Here is an 18,104-nt window from a genome sequence, read left to right as displayed (position 1 = left end):
CTGATTATTTACGATCTACTCAACTGCGCAAGCAAATTGCGACCACTTCACAAATCCAAAACTTAAGGCACAATGAACTGGATCAGCTTGCTGATTTCTTAGGACATGATACATCTGTACACAGATAATTCTATCGGCTGTCTGAGCCCACCATACAAAGTGCAAAAATTTCAAAGTTGCTTCTTGCCCTGGAAAGGGGAAAGCTGCATGAGCTCCAAGGAAAATCTCTTGACGAAATTGGAGGTATTGACATTCTAATAGGTTTTGGGTCAAATATTGCATATTTGTTGCTTGCTCATTACAGTTGATTCTTGTTGATGAAAAAGACTGTTAAAATAAAATACTTTTAAGTGCACATTGTATTTTTTTTTTTTAGTAGTACTTTACAACCCTTTTCTATAATTTAAACTTTAATGACAATTTCTGGAGTTCCTATATGAATTTTGTAGTTTCATAGTAATAATCATATAGACTTGTTCTGCAGTGAAGTATTTTGTGGTGGTAGAGTTTGTTATCTGACTGCAAACCACCAATCATCTGCAAAGAAGGGCTTTTATTTGTTCTTGTATGTTGGAAGACTTTACATCCAGCACCTATGAACAAAAATAAAAATAATTTCAAAAGACACAGAGAAATAGTGAGACAGAGATGGAGAAGAAGAGAACAACACAGACAGACAGTGAGACAGACAGATGCAGAGGTATAGACAGGGAGACACTAGGACTGGGTACCGAAATCCTGGGCACCGACCGAAATGCTTCGGTAGTAACGAGTATCAAAACATGTCTTGTCTTTTGGTGCCAAGTTTCGGTACCCAGAGGTTAATCACGTGATCAAGAACTGATCATGCTACCCTCGATTAGCTGTATTAACATTACACTTTGCAGCATGCAGGAAAATGTGGTTACGCCCACAGACGGGGTTCACGTGTATCTGCGTTGGGAACTGTAGTTGTGTATGTGTGTCGTCGAACCAGTTAAACAATGCCACCGAGGTCAAAAGTGTGGCTCCATTTCACCAAGATTAATACCAATAGTGCACGATGCAATATATGCCAAAAAGTCATCGCTGCTAAGGCCAGCACCACGGCTAATTTAATGAAGCATTTGACCATGCACAAAATCAATTTAAGAGCAGAAAGTTGCTCCGTGTTTGGCTGCAAGAAGGGCGGACCGCAACCATCCTCCTCTCAGCATTCAAGTCATCCTGTGGACGCTACAGAGCCCGAGCGGCATAATTCAAAATCTCCACCACTGGACTCCGCTTCATCTAAGAGTACCGAGGACGGCACCGTGTGTGGGATTTTAACAGGTAAATTAACGTTCAGCGAAATCGGGCAGTAATCTTAATGTTACTGCAACTTAATACGTTAAACTGGGATCCATGTAACGCTAACTGTTAACTAATTAACAAAAAAATTGGTATCGAAAAAAGTATAGCTCAGGAACCGGTATTGAAGTGAAGGTATCGGTATTGGTACCGGTATCGAAAAATTTTGATTGATACCCAGCCCTAGGAGACACAGACATAGAAAAAAGACAGACACAGAGACTGGCAGACAGACAAAGAAAGATAGACTCAGAGAGACAGACAGACGAGCAGAGAAAGATAGACACAGAGATATGCAAACAGAGAGAGACATAGGCCGGCAGAGAAAGACAGGCACAGAGAGACACACAGGCCAACAAAGAAAGACAGACTTAGAGACAGGCAGTCACTGACAGAGAGATACAGAAAGAAACAGAGACACAGGCAGACAGAGAAAGACACTGACAGAAGAGAGAAGGGGAGAGAGGGGAATGGAGGTCCCCTTCTCTCTCTCTCTCCCCCTTCTCCGGTGAGAGGGGTGAGAAAGGGGAGAGGAAGGGGAGAAACGGGGAAGGGGGAGAGATAGAGAGTGACAGTGAGACAGAGAGAGGGGGTAGGTGGGAGAAAGGTGGGTTAGGGTTAGGAGAGAGAGGTAGAGAGACAGACAGACAGACAGACAGAGAGAGAGAGAGAGAGAGAGAGAGAGAGACAAAGAAAGAAAGGTAGAAAGAGAGACAGACAGACAGATAGACAGACAGAGAGGTAGAGAGAGAGAGAGAGATGGAGAAGCTCCGGGTTATTCCTCGAACGAGCAGCAGCAGCAGAACAGTCGCATCCACAGAGGTTGTTTGGTTTTCCTCGTCTTCTCCTCGTTCTTCTTCTCAGTCTTTTTCAGAAATGATAAAAAAACAACACATCAGTACAAAAGTTAAAAAAGGGCTACAAATTCAATAAAAATACAACCTGAGAAGAAGTCTCACTGTAAAAGACAATTTGACTTTGTTCCAGAGGACAAAGAAGCACAAACTTTGAAACACAAGGATTCTTCTGTTTTCAGGTCAACAAGTGAAGGAAAGGAAGGAAAAACAGCCTTTGACTTATGGCCCAGACCGCTCAGCATGAAGCCTTCATACTGTCTATACTGGTTCTTTCTATGTAACTAACATCCGTCATTTTATCTTGTCAGATTGGTCACTTCTACTCTTGTGTACTTTCATTATGGTCTGATTATAATTTCCATGTAAAGCATCCTTACCTTTGAAATGATGTTGCAGACCTCATCCGTTGTGGCTTTATTCTGGGGCGGGTCTTCTGTGGTGGAGGATGTTGCTAGAGGAGATCGGGATTTCTTTTTGCTCTGTGGAGAGCTGCTCGATCCATTTAAATCCTGCAGTGGAACTGGAATGACCTGTCTCCTCTGTCTTGCACTAAAACACCTCCACACAGGTTCAGTCTTCCAGTTGTTTCCTCCTCTTGTTGTTCCAGGTGTTTCCTCTTCATTGTTAGTTTCTGAGGCTTTCTGTGTCATAATTCTTTTCTTGACTGCATTTCCTCGTCCTGTCAGGATGGATTTCATGGTCGAAATAGCTCCTGCCAGAGTCTTAGCTGCTCTGTCCTTTGCCACCTGGGACCTGGCAGGAGCAATAGCTCTTGATGATCCTTGATCCATTGAGGCTTGTATGGCCATGGAAAGAACAGGGTTGACCAACACAAAAGCCTCAGTGGTTATCCCCTCTGTGAATTCAGGTGAAATGCTGGCTGGGATATCTGCACCGATGGTATTACAGACAGCCCGACTGAAGGAGTTTTCCAGACTCCTCTGGATGTCACAGTTGAAAATCTCTAGCAGATGCTCAGATGAAATGGGGTACTTAAGGATGCTGATGCACGATGTGGTTGATAACTGACCAATTGACTCCAAGATGATTTTTATGACTGAGTCTGCAATGAAGTTCAGCACATCCACGCACAGATCGATCAGCTTGTCCTTCACACCTCGATTGTAAACGCCCTCACTCACTTCCCTCCATTGCCTGAAAGAGAAAAAACAGAAACATAAGGTGAAACAGAAATAATGCACGCAAATCTTATAATATGTAGGAGTGAGCTTGTAGCTCTGTGGAACTGGTGCAATATTTTTTACTAAAGCGTCTCTTCCATGCCGTCTTTAGCCTTTTAAAGACATTTTTCTTGGCTGATTTTTTGGTTTTGAACTCTAGTGTTCTGACATCCTCAACCACTTGGCTGGTGGTCATATTTGGTTCCTCATAGATGGCCGATGTGGTGAAGGAAGATGAAGCTGATGAAGCTTCTTCTTCTTGGATATCTGATTGAACAAGGATTTTTATTACCTGTCCATCAGCATTAGTCTCTTCAAAGTCTTCCTGGCCAATAATGGGTGACACTTGTATTGTTTGATCCATGGAAGTTGGACTGGAGATTTTCTCAAAGGCGCAAGAACTACCGTCTGCCAGATAGACACCTCCCCCTCAGTGTCAGTAGCAGCCCTCAGAATCCAGTTATCTTCAGCCTCTGCAAACCTCACTTCAGGAGTGGGCTCATGGCTCTGTGGAACTGGTGAAATATTTTTACCAAAGTGTTTCTTCCAAGCTGTCTTTAGCTTTTTAAATAATTTTTTCTTGGCTGGTTTTTTGGATTTGGACTCTAGTGTTCCAACATCCTCAACCACTTGGCTGGTGGTCATATTTGGTTCCTCATAGATGGCTGATGTGGCAGAGGAAGATGAAGCTGATGAAGCTGTCTGCACATTCTCCTCTGACCCAGTCGAGAGTCTGGAGGATGATGTTTTCTCTGGGATCCTGACTTCTTCTGTTTCTTGGACATCTTCCTCTTTCTCTGAGTTGCTTGGCTGTATGGAATCAGCTTTAGTCTTCTTCAATTCCTTCTGGCAATTAATGGGCAGAACCTCAGTGGTCTGGTCCATGGAAGTTGGACTGGAGGTTTTTACAAAGGCCTGGGAGCAACTCTCTGCCAGATCAGGGACAGATGTCTCCCCCTTAGTGTCAGTAGCAGCTCTCAGAACCTCATCATGTCTCATCTGTTCCTCATCTGTTAAAGTTTTGGCCAGTGGTTGGCCCTTTGGTTGACCAACCTCATTTACCTGACTGGGTGATAGACTGAAGCTGGTGGAGGCAGAAGATGTGCTTTCCCCTATCTCCTCCTCTATCATGTCCTCTTCTTCTTTTTCCTTTGAACCGTCCTTGTTTTTCCTACTGTGCTTTTTGCCGAAGTGGCTCTTCCACGCCAACTTCATATTTTTGAATAATCGCTTGGCTAACGGTTTTCTTGGTTTGTTAGCTAATTCTGTTAACTGTAATGACATCACATCCTCATCCTGTGCACAGGCAGCTGTAGCGTTTATTGCCTCTTCTTCCTCTGGAACGTCCCCACGATGCTCCGCAAAGACTCGCCTCATGGTGAAAAATTTTTCAAGATGTTGCTGCACCTTCTGTTCAGTGTAAGAACCAGCTGAGGTTTTATTTTTACCCTCAGACATGGCACGTGCCACTGAAGCCCAGCGGTGGATTGACTGCATCAGCTCATTGACATTCATAGCAGCCTGTCCCATGATGTCTGAGACGAAAGTGTCCGCCATATTGTCCATGTCCGACATTTCTTCATCCATGACTCTTGAAGATGTGCTCTAGTGGGGAAAGACAAGCATGTAAGCACTCACAGAACCCAATTTCAAATATTTCAAAATTGAAATACTTAAGACTGTCTCCAGTCTTATCAGTGTTATTTCTGTTCACATTTGGTCTGCAGTAATATGTTCAATAATTATTCTGGTTCCTGTGTGATCATTGTACGTCATAACTTGTAAGTTTCTTGTGCTAAAATGTTCATGTTTTGTTTAGGTCCTGATAATGTAGGGATATGCTTTTTTGGATTAAAAAAAAACAAACATTTTCTAAATATATTATTTTCTTGTATTAAACAACAATAAGAGGAAGATAATTTTCTGAAGGTGATTATTCTGTTTTATTCAGATCTTCATAACCTTTTTAAATTGTGCTAATTAATCTCTAAAGCCCGATAAGCCTTTGCAAAGCACTTTTCAAAATGCTCCTTCACAAAATGGTGCCTGCATTAACATGACTATGATACTTGTAGGCACTGAGGATGTTATACTATGATGTTTGATTCTGCTTGTTTTCACTTGCACAACTTAACTGTTAATTGCACAGAAGAAAGAAAATCAAATTAAAATGTCCTCATCCATCAAGGCAGTTCAATCCATTACCACCCTAATTTGTGACATTTCACACAGCAGGCATCAATAAGTTTTTTTTTTCTGTTTATATTCAGGAGTGTGAATATAACATTAGCTTGTTTCCCTCCAAATGCAAAATGACTCATCACCTCCGGGTGATGCAATTAAAGCATCTAATATATTTAACTGAGACTTGAGATTAATGTAAACTGGGTGCAGACAGTGCTCAGGGAACAGATGTACTGCACTGTAAAAAAAATCCTGTTGTTTTTAACGGAAAAAAACAGCTGTGGTTGCCAAATTAATTCTGTAAAAAAATACAGTACAATTGTAAACAACTCTACAGAAATTTACTGGGATTCAATGTACAATAAGCAACAACTTCATGTAAATTTTACTGGGATTCAAAATGCAATAAGTGATAACTGCATGTACATTTTCCTGAAATAATTAGTATAAAAGCAGAATGATACTGTTAAATTAGTAGAAAGGGGCTGTTAAATCTACAAATTTATAATGTATTTTTGTGAATTACTATAGTTGTAAGATGTACAATTTGTAAAGTTGTTTTATAAAGCTGTTTACATTTTTACTGTAATTTTTACAAAATTATTCTGGCAACTACAGCTGCCAGTTTTTTTTCCATAAGAACAACAGGATTTTGCAGGATTAATTACAAGTTTTTACAGTTTTTACATCTAAATACTACAATTTAATTTTCTGTAAAATGTAAATTACAATTTAAAGGCATAAAATCCTGTTCAATGACTCCTATCTAATATTAATCTAAAATTTAAACTGTAAAAATGTCTAAAAGTATTTTAAATCGCCCATAGGATTATTACTCAGTGAAAAATACAAATTGTTTCTATACAATGCTGGCAGATTGGATGATTAGACTAAAGACTATAAAGACTATTGGATGATTAGATTTCATTTAAACTGCACTGCCTTCTTATAGATGTTTGACGTTTACCAAAAATATGAAAAAAGTAACCCAGTGTACAAAGATTAAGCGTTTAAGAATTGAAAAGCAAAGCTTGATATCTCAAGAACAACTTTACTGAAATTTTTTTTTTTTTTTAAATCCAATAACTTTCCTGTCCAAGAACCTAAATGCAGTGAACAAAAACATCTGTCATTTCCAACATACATATTCTTAATATGTACTTTACAAACATTCAAATAGAAAACACCATTTAGTAAGAGCCTCTCTCCTCTGAAAAGGAGGGCTGAGACCCCCAGGCAATGCTGCAGCTACTAGGGAAAACAAAATAATACTAAGTCTTTCTAGACTGCCCTCCATAACTCCTAACTCTCTGCTAAAAGAGTGTGTGTGATTTCTCTACAGCTTTATGTGCAGCTGCTTACTTTCCTATTATGTATGTATGTGTTGGTATTTTGTGCAACTGCAAGTGCATAATTTTAACCAAAAATATAAAGTACCAACAAAAATCTTTCATAGCTTTTTTTCCCCTTTTTTGCAAAACCCCACTGACTCACAGTATGTTCATGTAGACAGAGTGTAAAATGAACTGCTCAGTACAAAGCAGAACTAAGACATACCACAACCAGTATGTCTGTGACCTTTGGGTTTTACATGAAAGAAACAAGTACAATAAAATTCAGTAACTACTGCATACAAACTAACAATTTTATCAGAAACTGATGCTTTTTATGCTTAAAGAACTGAGCTGATAATGAGCTGAGCCATGACTCTTACTGAGTTCAGTCCATATTCAGACATCTCCCCACTCATGATCCTGAAAGTTCCTGAATCAGGGTAAGGACTCTTGGGTTCATGTGAAGCCGGGATGTATTTGTCTTCTCCACTTTAGTGCCCTTCTCTGGGTTGATGGAGAAAAAACACCTGTGGAAATAGATGAAAAACAGACGACTGTATTAATAATGATGGCTTCATTAATGACAAAAAGATTCACATCAATAATTTATTTATATAATTTAATTCAGATAAAGTTAGGCAGATGTTTTTAAAGTTTTTCAAATGCCTAGCACATGTCTTGAAGTAGCTGTGTTTACTTTCAAAACGCATTGTCCATACTCTGATTAAGGGTCCAAATTTCAAAATTAATGCTGGGTAGTGCCGCATGAAATGGTGTTTTGGTTTTAGTGGAGTCTCAGGAAATAAACACCTTCTTGATTCCAAATATTCTTGGATTATAATGTCAAGATAGGGTACCTGGGACAATTAAATCTTTTGCGCACAAATCATATCAACAATATCTTTAAGCTGCAGAGTTAACTGCCACACATCATCTTCTGGATTTTGCACTTTGTCACCAATTAATACAGGCAGCAGCCTTAAGAAATTCCAGTTCTGAATGGCTTGACCTGAAAGCTTGAACCCCTCAGTGTTGACAGCACATGGCTTTGTGAGAGCATCAGCTCCTTTGTACTTAAACTGCTTAATGCGCCGGTTCAAAAGTGAATATGTAAACCTTTTTTTTCCCTTAATGGAATACTTCAAGTACAGTGCAACATCATATAAGACACCCTCAAACATGTCATGGCCTAAGCAAGGTGAGAGACCGGGCTGGCAAACATGAAAATATTTCAGAGCATTGAAAACAGAGTTTACCTTTATGCCTTTGCTCCTGTGTCCGTCCTCAGCATGTGGATCACCAACAGCAGAAACATACCTTTCAGGGGTGCGCTGTGGACCACATACATTTGGATCATCACTCTGAAACTCACTTCGTTTGATTTCACAGTATCTGCAAAAGTACTCAGAATGACTAAAGTTTTCAGTAAACCCACCAATGCTGTGGGACCCCAAATTATCACCAGCAATACAATACAGAGCCCCTTTAACTGTTTTACCACCTGAAGTTATTCTATTTTCCTCCAAATCTTTTAAATCCACTAACATCTCCGAGAAAACCTTAGCACTTACAAATTGTTTTAGGTCATTTTCTCCACACAATCAAACAAGGGACATGTGATCAGTATTGGACCGCACATGAGCAGGCAAATTTGCTACAGAAAGATAGACTGCAACTAGGGATGCACCAAAATGAAAATTCTTGGCCGAAACCAAAAACGAAAAATGAGGAAACCAAGGTCAAAAACCGAAACACTGAAAGAAATGATTATGTCAATTATTAGAACCATAGCATTTTTGGCTACGATGTGTACTAACCTCACTAAAATCAAGGCATTCCAATAAATCAATTACAAAAGTATGAAAATATTTATTTAGCACTGACATTACAACAATGCACAATATAAATTAAAATTCAACTTGACCCCACTCATGTGTACATAACACATAGTAATGTACAGGCTTATAACTGACTGGCCTGCTGAAAGACTGTAAAAATTAAATATGTTCTCTCATAAAAACACAAAGTGTCAAGTGCTTTTTAAATATTTCTCTGTAGGACTACTACACACGGGAAATGGGATAAGAGCCAGCATGTCTGCGGTGTGGACTTATTTCACTATCTCAGAGAAAGACCCACGAATAGCGATTTGCAAAACATGCAATGCTGAAATTTCAAGAGGGGGTGCATCTGCAAAGAGTTTCTCCACGTCGGGTTTAATTTATCACCTGAAATCCAAACATCCCCATCACCATTCTGAATATGAGAAGAATGCTCCTGGCTGCGCTGTTTGCTCGCGATCACGTTTCCCGCGTGCTGGACACGCTGTCTGCCGCGTGATCACAAGTTTCAGCCGTGTTGTTTCGGTGATTTACGTCTTTCGGCCGAAAACCGAAAATGCACTTTTGGGTCATTTTCGGCCGAAAATTTTTGGTGGCTGAATTTTCGGTGCATCCCTAACTGCAACAACCTTGTGCTTTTTCTTAGCAGAGCCAAGAGGATTGACAATTTCAAAAGCATCTTGATACAGAATTAAGTTCAGGCATCCTGGATTGTCAGAGAAGAACTGGTTGGACTTAAAGTTTTGACCATCACTTACGTCACAAAAATCATCTGAGCGTGTTTCGTAAGACTGCTCTGACACAGACTTCTTCTATAAACCTGATTCTAGTAAGCTAATCACAGTTTGTTTTACAGGCATATAGTAAGCAAACTTTTGTGCCATATTTTCATCATTTCCTAATTTTACTGTTTTAGGCTCTATGTATTTGAACATCTTTTTGAAAAGATGTCTGAGCTCTTGAATATGTTGTTCTCAGTGGTCCCTGGTGACAGACAGAACAGATCTGAATCCTTCACACAATCACAGATTTTAGCAATAGCATCATCTGTTAGACATAGGCCATTTTTTAAGAGTGAATGTAGTTTACTTATAGCGTAATCCTGTCCCAACTCATGCATATTTTGCATCTCTTCGACAATTATCTGTATTGTTGAAGCTGGAAGCAGAATTTTAAAATATTAAATATTAAAATTGCAGTTTTAAGTAGAATAAGCACACATTCCTGAGAAAAAAGTCTCACTGAAATCCTGTGGCAATTCATGGCTTTCATTTGTTGTTGCATCATTTGTGCTCTGGGGAGGATCTTCACATGCACCGACAGCAGACGGCTGAGAAACAGTTTCTCTGAACATGTCACTTATGCTATCCACCGAACATGCTCTGTGTTTCCTAGACATGAGCACTAAATAATGACTTCACAGTGAAGGTATTTTTACAACCTGTTACTGGACATGCCACAGGTTGTCCCTCCACTAAATGCTCTTTTAAGTGGGATATAAGATCTTCCACTGTGTGAAACTGATGCTCACACAGAGAAATAGCACACTTAACCTCCTAGGGCCTGGCGTCCACATGTGTGGACATCACATTTTGGGTTGTCTAGACCACAACACTAAATATAGCTCTACAAGGGCCTGGTGTCCACTTCATGCAATGTTCATGCAATGTTCAGAAATGTAAATGAACAGTAACAATACAAAATGTTTATGTTTTTTACTTTGTTATGTCTTCGTGCAACTGTTGAAGCAGCACTTCAAATGAGCCATATTGTTCAAAGGGGCACAATTGTTGTTTCTACTTTTGCTTTGCACTCAGGAAAAATGCTGCTGTGTTCAGGCACAAAATAAAAGTTTTGCACATCATTACTTAATTGTGACTTCATTGTGTTCTACTGAAATCTAAAGCTAAAGTCCTCATATGTGGACATCATTTTCCCAGAAACTACATCATGTAAAAAGATAATTCTTTGTTTTTACACTCATCAGGTGCCAAGAGAAATTAAAAATGCATGCCATGCAAGAGTTCGGGTCTTAGGAGGTTAAAAACAAGGCTCCAGGAGTAACACAGGGTGGAGGCACATTGTGAACACGATAGAAATGAGCTTTAAAAGCTGCACAAGTAGAAAATGTCCGCTTGCAGTCGGCGCCAAAACATCTGAAAAAATGAACGGGGTTCGTTCCTATGAACTCTCCAATGTAGCACATAAGCCCTCAATGTCTTTAGCATTTTGCTGCAAAAACGGCAGGTAATCATTTTGGCAACCCAGACATAAACACCTGTTTTCAAAAGGTTTATCTTCCTTCGACGACGCGACAAAAAGCACCGCTTAACAGCAGCATTGAACAGGCGCGAATTCACAGTTGCTCACTATTTTTTTCTTGAACAAAACGGTTGAACATTTCAAGTTTGAGAAATGAATTGTTTACTTACTCGTGCCACAGATGTGTGTTATCACGAACACACAGCTCCGTGCACCGGCAGACCGGGCGCACTCATCCACAGGCGGCGAACAAGCATCTTCTTCTTCGGTGACTTCCCCAGGGAGGCTGCTCCCGCGAATATTGGCCAATGAAAGAACAGAATCAAACTCTGCTGCTCAGTGATTGGAGGAGGCATGAGCTCATCAAGTTCAAAATTCAAACACAGTCATTTTCGCGGGAATGTGAAATTTCTGTTATAGAGCAGAAAAAGGAGAAACAAAAACTTCACATTTAATTATTTACAACTGATTAACAGTGTTTATGTAAAATAAAGTTCTGATGAATAGCTATGGAACAGATAGCTGCACTTGAATTACCTGTCACCTTATGTGGAATTACCCTCAAATTAAAATTGAAAATTGAAAATCTAGGCAACACATTAGAAAATTATAATAGTACAATGCTTAAATCATTATCACATTTAATCATCATCATTTTATCCTATTCGACATGTATATGAATTCTTGAGTTGTGGCCCAAAGTGAAGGAGTGGTTTTCAACCCAGAAGTTACTGTAAAGAAACTGCATGATTTAGTCTATAAAATAGTGAATACATTTTACTACTAGTCTACTAATATATTGTTAAATATATACCTACTCAACTCTAAACAGACATATCTCATGTTTTTTAACCCTTCATGTTAACGTAATTTTACTGTATTTGTACATTTTCTTGTCGGTAAAGTATAACATATGAATTTGTAAAATGTAATACACTTTCTGTATAAACAACATGTATCTGATTTAAAAAAAAAAAAAAAATTTTTAACACTTGTAATTTTAACTGTAATATATTGCTTTTCCTATTACAGTTTGTATGTGTTTAAACTACAGTAATTTGTAAATTCTACGAATATGATTCTTTTGACATATTCCTACTTTAAAATCAAAAGTTGTATTTGATTCAGCATTTTACAAAACATTAATGTAAATCAGACACTGCTTCACTGTTTTTCCATTTACAGTTTTTTTATGTCATGATTTCACAGAACTTTACTGTTTATTTCACAGACATTTTTTGCAGTGCATGTACTGACTACAGTGTAGTCAGTTTCTGTCAACGGTCGTGTGTGTGCGCCTGTTTTCCTGAGGCAATCCCGTTGCAGAAAATCACTGCCCCAGCTGTCACCTGAGCATTAACTAAGATTTTTACCACCTTTGGTCTCCTAAAAACTGCACAAACAGACCATGGAACCAATTTCATGTCAAAAGCTTTCAAGCAGACTAGCACTTAGTATTGTTTTCTTCTTCATTCTTAAATTTCTTTTTTCTTACAAACCATAGCAGGACTACATTATTTCCACATTCTGATGAACTGAATACAGTAGTATATTCTGTTACAGTTATATTTTATTTTTTCAAACAGTGATTATATTTCATTACCAGAAACAGGGAAGTAATTTCAATAAATTTAATTACAATAATCAGTTTTTAACCCTAATTGACCACATTTGACCTCCCTTCACTTTTTAGCTCTACTTCGAAGATGAAGAGCAGGAGACACTCTATCAATGTAAACCCAGAGATGTCACTTTTAAAAGTGCTGCAGCATAAAAGGTAAATCCATTGAGATAAAGTGTGGTTTCCATAAAGTCTGTTTTCATTTTCATTTATACCATGGCCACTATTCATTGCTTAATTTTAGTTAGCTTGCAGGTGTCCATTATGTTCTTTTAATTTACATTTAACCAGATTTTTAGGACTAAAATAAGTTTTACATTTTGGGTATTAAAACAAAGCAGCCTTAACACCTAAATTTATTATTATTTGATTAACACTTATGCAAATCTAGACTCAAATTGGTATTTTAATGATGTCGTAGTTTCTGCAGGCATTTATAATTTACACAGTTACCTAATGAGAACCATGCAAATTACCTATTAAATTCTTTCTGTCAGTTGGAGTTTCCTCGATCAAATTTGTATGTATCCTCTGCCCAAGAGCTTGGCACGCAGTGTGACAACAAAATGAATATAAAATAGACAAGTTTTCTGAAAGTTACCCATGTGGGTTATTTGTTTATCTGTAGAAGGAAGCTTTGTGACTTCTACCAGGATATAATGATACATACCAAACCAATGACTCATGTGTGTCACTTCTTTAAGTGTGTTTGGATACCACAGACCTTACTTTATTATAGAAAAAAAGAGGTGGGAGGAGGGATGGGGGAGGAGAGAGAGAGAGAGAGAGGAGGAGCCTAGGAACAGCTGTATATACTATAGGTAATGGTGTTATCAATAATAATAATAGATAACAGTGGCAATAATAGTAATAATGAGTTGTGGTTGATCTGGATCCTGCTGCTTCAGAAACAGAGATACCTACAAAATGAGGACAGAGAAAGAGAGAGAGAGAGTTTTCTAGCGTGGTTTGTATGGTTTCCTGTATTGCTAATATGCTACAGTTCATAACAATACACTGCTCAGCCTGGCATGAGCTCCCTAAAGCTATGTTTGTGTCACAATGTGTGTTATCAGTGTGTTTTGATAAACTAATCGATGAGATGCTTTTGCCAAGTTGAGTGTTTATCAGCCGTCATCAAATTTCCCTGTAGTATACAAGCAATTTACATAGCTGTAAAAACATTGGGCCTGTAACATGGAACATAGCACACAGAAGTGACTTTATTCACAGTTTCCTCATACTTTGACTTTCCTCTTAGTTATGAACAAAATTCATGACTGGTGCAGACCAGTCATACCAGTCACAGATAGTTCTTTGCTCACATGGGGAAAAGCTCTCACTTTGACCTTTAATCATAATGCTTTCATCTAAAACAATTCAAGCTTAAATTATGACACCAAAATTAACTTCAGTAAAATGTATATTACAAACCTTATGCAAAATTAACATTATCTTTACCATGGCTCACCACTTTACTGAGATTTTTCTTTGATTTCATGATATTTTAACTTTTATTTTCTGCATTTATTAGTTGTTAGTAAAATTGTCTTGCTCCAACAGCAGCCTTAGACTCTTTTCGCCAGGTTGCTGCGTACTGTACTTAGGTAAGGCTATGATATTATATTTCCTAATGAATAGTGACTGTTACGACTATCTGTCATTAGTCATGGACTACATCTCTCACACACAATTGATTCAAGTTCCCTTATATGATTACTGACTGGGTTTGTGATGTTTTTGTCTTCCTATTCCTCACATCAGGACATGAAGGTCTGCAGTGCAGAGCAAAGCAAATGAATGAAACTTGCCCACAAACAGACTGAACCACCAGCCTTATATGGTGTTAATGTTAATGTCAAATGTCATGCCGATACAATCCAGCTCTGATTCTGTTTTTGACGTTGGTAAACAAATTTGGTTGGTCCCTGTGTTCCCTAAGGTGGAGTTTTACTTTGGCGCAATCGAGCATTGTGACTGCTTTGCTTATACCGAAAGATGTGGGGGTTATTCTTTTGCAATGCAAATTAATAGGTAGAGCTCAGGAGGCTATGCTGCTAGGGGAATTTAAAAACTGTGTTCCTGAATGCATAGTAGTTCATTTAAATGGTTACTTTGCATCAGGCAGATGAGTTTGTCCTCACGCACAAGGGCACATTTACCAAACAAGAATCTCCTCCTTTCCGTGACACTCAGAGAGTTGGGAGGGATGCAGCAAGGAGCTCGTGAAAATGTTTTTTCTGCTTTAAACCTGGTTCACTTAATTGCAGATTGTGAAAAGCTTAAACGAAAGCAACAGTAGGTGGCACCACCAAAGCAGCCTAAAGGCATGGGGTTAATTAAAACAGTATCCCCTAATGGCCACTTTCTGCTTAAGGAGCCCGACGAATGCTTTAAGCCCCTCATTTTTAAAGCATTTGTGTCACTCACCGGGAAGGCTGGAGACGAGTGTCTTGTCAGCATGCTCGCAGCCATTCATCCTCTCAGGTATTTGACTGCTGAATGTCAAGTCTTCTTGCGATGCTTCTGCCATAGTGAGGAGTATTGGTATGAAGTTCGTGCTGGCACCTATGCATCGTGTTCAGGTGAGGTCCAGCCTGGTTACTGGTTACTTTTCAGTGGTGGTCCGACCTTGTTTCCCTATTGATGGAGTTGAGTTCATCAGGGGACATGACGTTGCAGGAGGAAAGGTATATCCTGTTGACGCTCCTATCCCTGAGTCCAAGTACGATGACCTGGCCCAGAGCCGTCTGGATGTTTTCTCGGTCAGTGTGTTGACCAGAGCTCAGTCCCATAATGAGGCCCAAGAAATCGACCTGACGGATTCCTTGTTAGCACCCGCCTTTTTCCTAAGGGTGTGTCCCCAATAGGTAAGGATAGGGGGCAGCACCAACAAGGAGGGTGAGTGTGTGTGCATGAGCCAGATACTGCTCCTGTGGAGTCCCTCCCACTCACCCGTGAAGCACTCATTAGCACTCATAATGGGGACTGGACTTTAGCTAGGTGTTTTACAGCAGCTTCTGAAGGCACCAATGGGGGTGACAGAAAGCAGTCATTCTTTGTGGAGGATGGTGTGTTGATGCGCAGGTAGGTTTCCCGGCCAGGTGTCGATACCAGTGTCCTAGAGCTGGCACATGAGCATGTGTGGTCCGGTCATTTGGGTATCACTAAAACTTATGATCATGTGTTAAAACATTTCTTCTGGCCTGGCCTGAAAGCCGAAGTAGTGCGGTTCTATAAAACCTGTCACACCTGCCAGTTTGTGGGCAAACGGAACCAAGTAGTGCCTCCAACTCCACAGCTCCACCCTGTTCCAGTGGTTGGTGAACCATTTCAACACGTGATTGTAAATTGTGTAGGTCCGTTACCCAGACCTAAGACAGGTAGTCAGTTTCTGTTAACGGTCGTGTGTGTGCACCCGTTTTCCCGAGGCAATCCCATTGCAGAAAATCACTGCCCCAGCTGTCACCTGAGCATTAACTAAGATTTTTACCACCTTTGGTCTCCCAAAAACTGTACAAACAGACCATGGAACCAATTTCATGTCAAAAGCTTTCAAGCAGACTCTACAGTCCCTAGGTGTGCTTCACTCTGTGTCCAGCCCTTACCATCCTGAGTCACAAGTAGCACTTAGTATTGTTTTCTTCTTCATTCTTAAATTTCTTTTTTCTTACAAACCATAGCAGGACTATGTTATTTCCACATTCTGATGAACTGAATACAGTAGTATATTCTGTTACAGTTATATTTTATTTTTTCAGTGATTATATTTCAATCCCAGAAACAGGGAAGTAATTTCAATAAATTAAATTACAATAATCAATTTTTAACCCTAATTGACCACATTTGACCTCCCTTCACTTTTTAGCTCTACTTCGAAGATGAAGAGCAGGAGACACTCTATCAATGTAAACCCAGAGATGTCACTTTTTAAAAGTGTTGCAGCATAAAAGGTAAATCCATTGAGATAAAGCGTGGTTTCCATAAAGTCTGTTTTCATTTTCATTTATACCATGGCCACTATTGATTGCTCAATTTTAGTTAGCTTGCAGGTGTCCATTATGTTCTTTTAATTTACATTTTAACCAGATTTTTAGGACTAAAATAAGTTTTACATTTTGGGTATTAAAACAAAGCAGCCTTAACACCTAAATTTATTATTATTTGATAAACACTTATGCAACTTTGGGCCCTTTTCTACTGCCTCTGTGTTCATGTTGCCTTAATATCTTTATTATTGTAGTTATTATTTAGTTATCAAGACTCAAACTGGCATTTTAATGATGTCTTAGTTTCTGCAGGCATTTATAATTTACAGTTACCTAATGAGAACCATGGAAATTACATATAAAATCCTTTCCGTCAGTTGGTGTTTCAAGCAACAGGGAGGAACATGTGAAATGTTTAATTTGATGACACAGACTACATCACAGTTTGTCAGGTGGCCATGGTGTTACCTAAGACATCATTATGTTCCTTGTATTATTGGTAATTGTGTCTTGGTGACAGAGGCTCGGTACATTAACTTCCATCACACTCTTAATGTTGACTAGCTGTCTGTTCTGTTCTGTTAACAGGTTTCTTGTTAAGGCAGGTACTCCCAGCTTCATTGTTCTGGTAAACGGCTCGTCTTTCAGGAAGCAGTTTTTAACCGGAAAGAAAATAAAAGGATTGTAAAAACAATGCCCTTCAAATCTTGGACTTTTAATACGCAATACGCTAGAGTTTTCTAGCTTGGTTGGTATAGTTTCCTGTATTGCTAATATGCTACAGTTCATAACAATACACTGCTCAGCCTGGCATGAGCTCCCTAAAGCTATGTTTGTGTCACGATGTGTGTTATCAGTGTGTTTTGATAAACTAATCGTTGAGACGCTTCTGCAAGTCGAGTTTTTATCAGCCGTCATCAAATTTCCCTGTAGTATACAAGCAATTTACATAGCTGTAAAAACATTGGGCCTGTAACATAGAACATAGCACACAGAAGTGACTTTATTCACAGTTTCCTCATACTTTGACTTTCCTCTTAGTTATGAACAAAATTCATGACTGGTGCAGACCAGTCATACCAGTCACAGATAGTTCTTTGCTCACATGGGGAAAAGCTCTCACTTTGACCTTTAATCATAATGCTTTCATCTAAAACAATTCAAGCTTAAATTATGACACCAAAATTAACTTCAGTAAAATGTATATTACAAACCTTATGCAAAATTAACATTATCTTTACCATGGCTCACCAGTTTACTGAGATTTTTCTTTGATTTCATGATATTTTAACTTTTATTTTCTGCATTTATTAGTTGTTAGTAAAATTGTCTTGCTCCAACAGCAGCCTTAGACTCTTTTCGCCAGGTTGCTGCGTACTGTACTTCGGTTAGGCTGTAATATTATATTTCCTAATGAATAGTGACTGTTATGACTATTTGTCATTAGTCATGGACTACATCTCTCACACACAATTGATTCAAGTTCCCTTATATGATTACTGACTG

At 38.9% G+C, this 18,104-nt stretch overlaps 2 protein-coding genes across 4 annotated transcripts in view; one reads left to right on the top strand and one right to left on the bottom strand.

Moving 5' to 3' along the window:
- The window catches only part of ttc4 (tetratricopeptide repeat domain 4), a 37,956-nt gene extending 19,855 nt beyond the window's left edge, over positions 1-18,101 (top strand). The window contains exon 10 of the mRNA XM_071486207.1: positions 17,187-18,101. Within this exon, the coding sequence (XP_071342308.1) occupies positions 17,187-17,286 (100 nt within the window). The 3' untranslated portion in view covers positions 17,287-18,101. The remainder of the gene's footprint in view (positions 1-17,186) is intronic.
- On the bottom strand, positions 1,954-11,914 carry LOC139626041 (uncharacterized). Of its 3 annotated transcripts, XM_071486189.1 has the most exons (6): positions 11,159-11,914; positions 8,142-8,216; positions 7,266-7,412; positions 3,660-4,972; positions 2,564-3,341; positions 1,954-2,194 (listed from the first exon to the last, which is right to left on the bottom strand). In XM_071486189.1, exons 3-6 carry the CDS (start codon positions 7,299-7,301, stop codon positions 2,105-2,107), a joined length of 2,217 nt encoding a protein of 738 aa, XP_071342290.1. In that variant the 5' UTR covers positions 7,302-7,412; positions 8,142-8,216; positions 11,159-11,914; the 3' UTR covers positions 1,954-2,104. The 3 variants fall into 3 exon arrangements, with proteins under 3 accessions (XP_071342290.1, XP_071342291.1, XP_071342289.1); XM_071486190.1 differs by having other exon boundaries at positions 8,142-11,914; XM_071486188.1 differs by having other exon boundaries at positions 7,266-11,914.
- Positions 18,102-18,104: the final 3 nt, after the last annotated feature.

Source organism: Trachinotus anak, unplaced genomic scaffold, assembly GCF_046630095.1.
Source record: "Trachinotus anak isolate AG129_WGS33_773 ecotype Australia unplaced genomic scaffold, CSIRO_AGI_Tana_v1 ptg000010l, whole genome shotgun sequence".
Classification (NCBI taxonomy): Eukaryota; Metazoa; Chordata; class Actinopteri; order Carangiformes; family Carangidae; genus Trachinotus; species Trachinotus anak.
Note: the sequence above shows the minus strand (reverse complement) of the source record. Positions and strands in the feature narration are given on the sequence as shown.

What these genes read in the sequence shown, in the direction of transcription:
- LOC139626041 (XM_071486188.1), bottom strand. Translation starts at nt 7,301, where the DNA reads ATGAGTGGGGAGATGTCTGAATATGGACTGAACTCA. An exon ending in CTGAATATGGACTGAACTCA is followed by an intron (nt 4,973 to 7,265) that starts GTAAGAGTCATG and finishes TTTCCCCACTAG; the next exon opens with AGCACATCTTCAAGAGTCAT. An exon ending in TCTGCAACATCATTTCAAAG is followed by an intron (nt 2,195 to 2,563) that starts GTAAGGATGCTT and finishes TTTCTGAAAAAG; the next exon opens with ACTGAGAAGAAGAACGAGGA.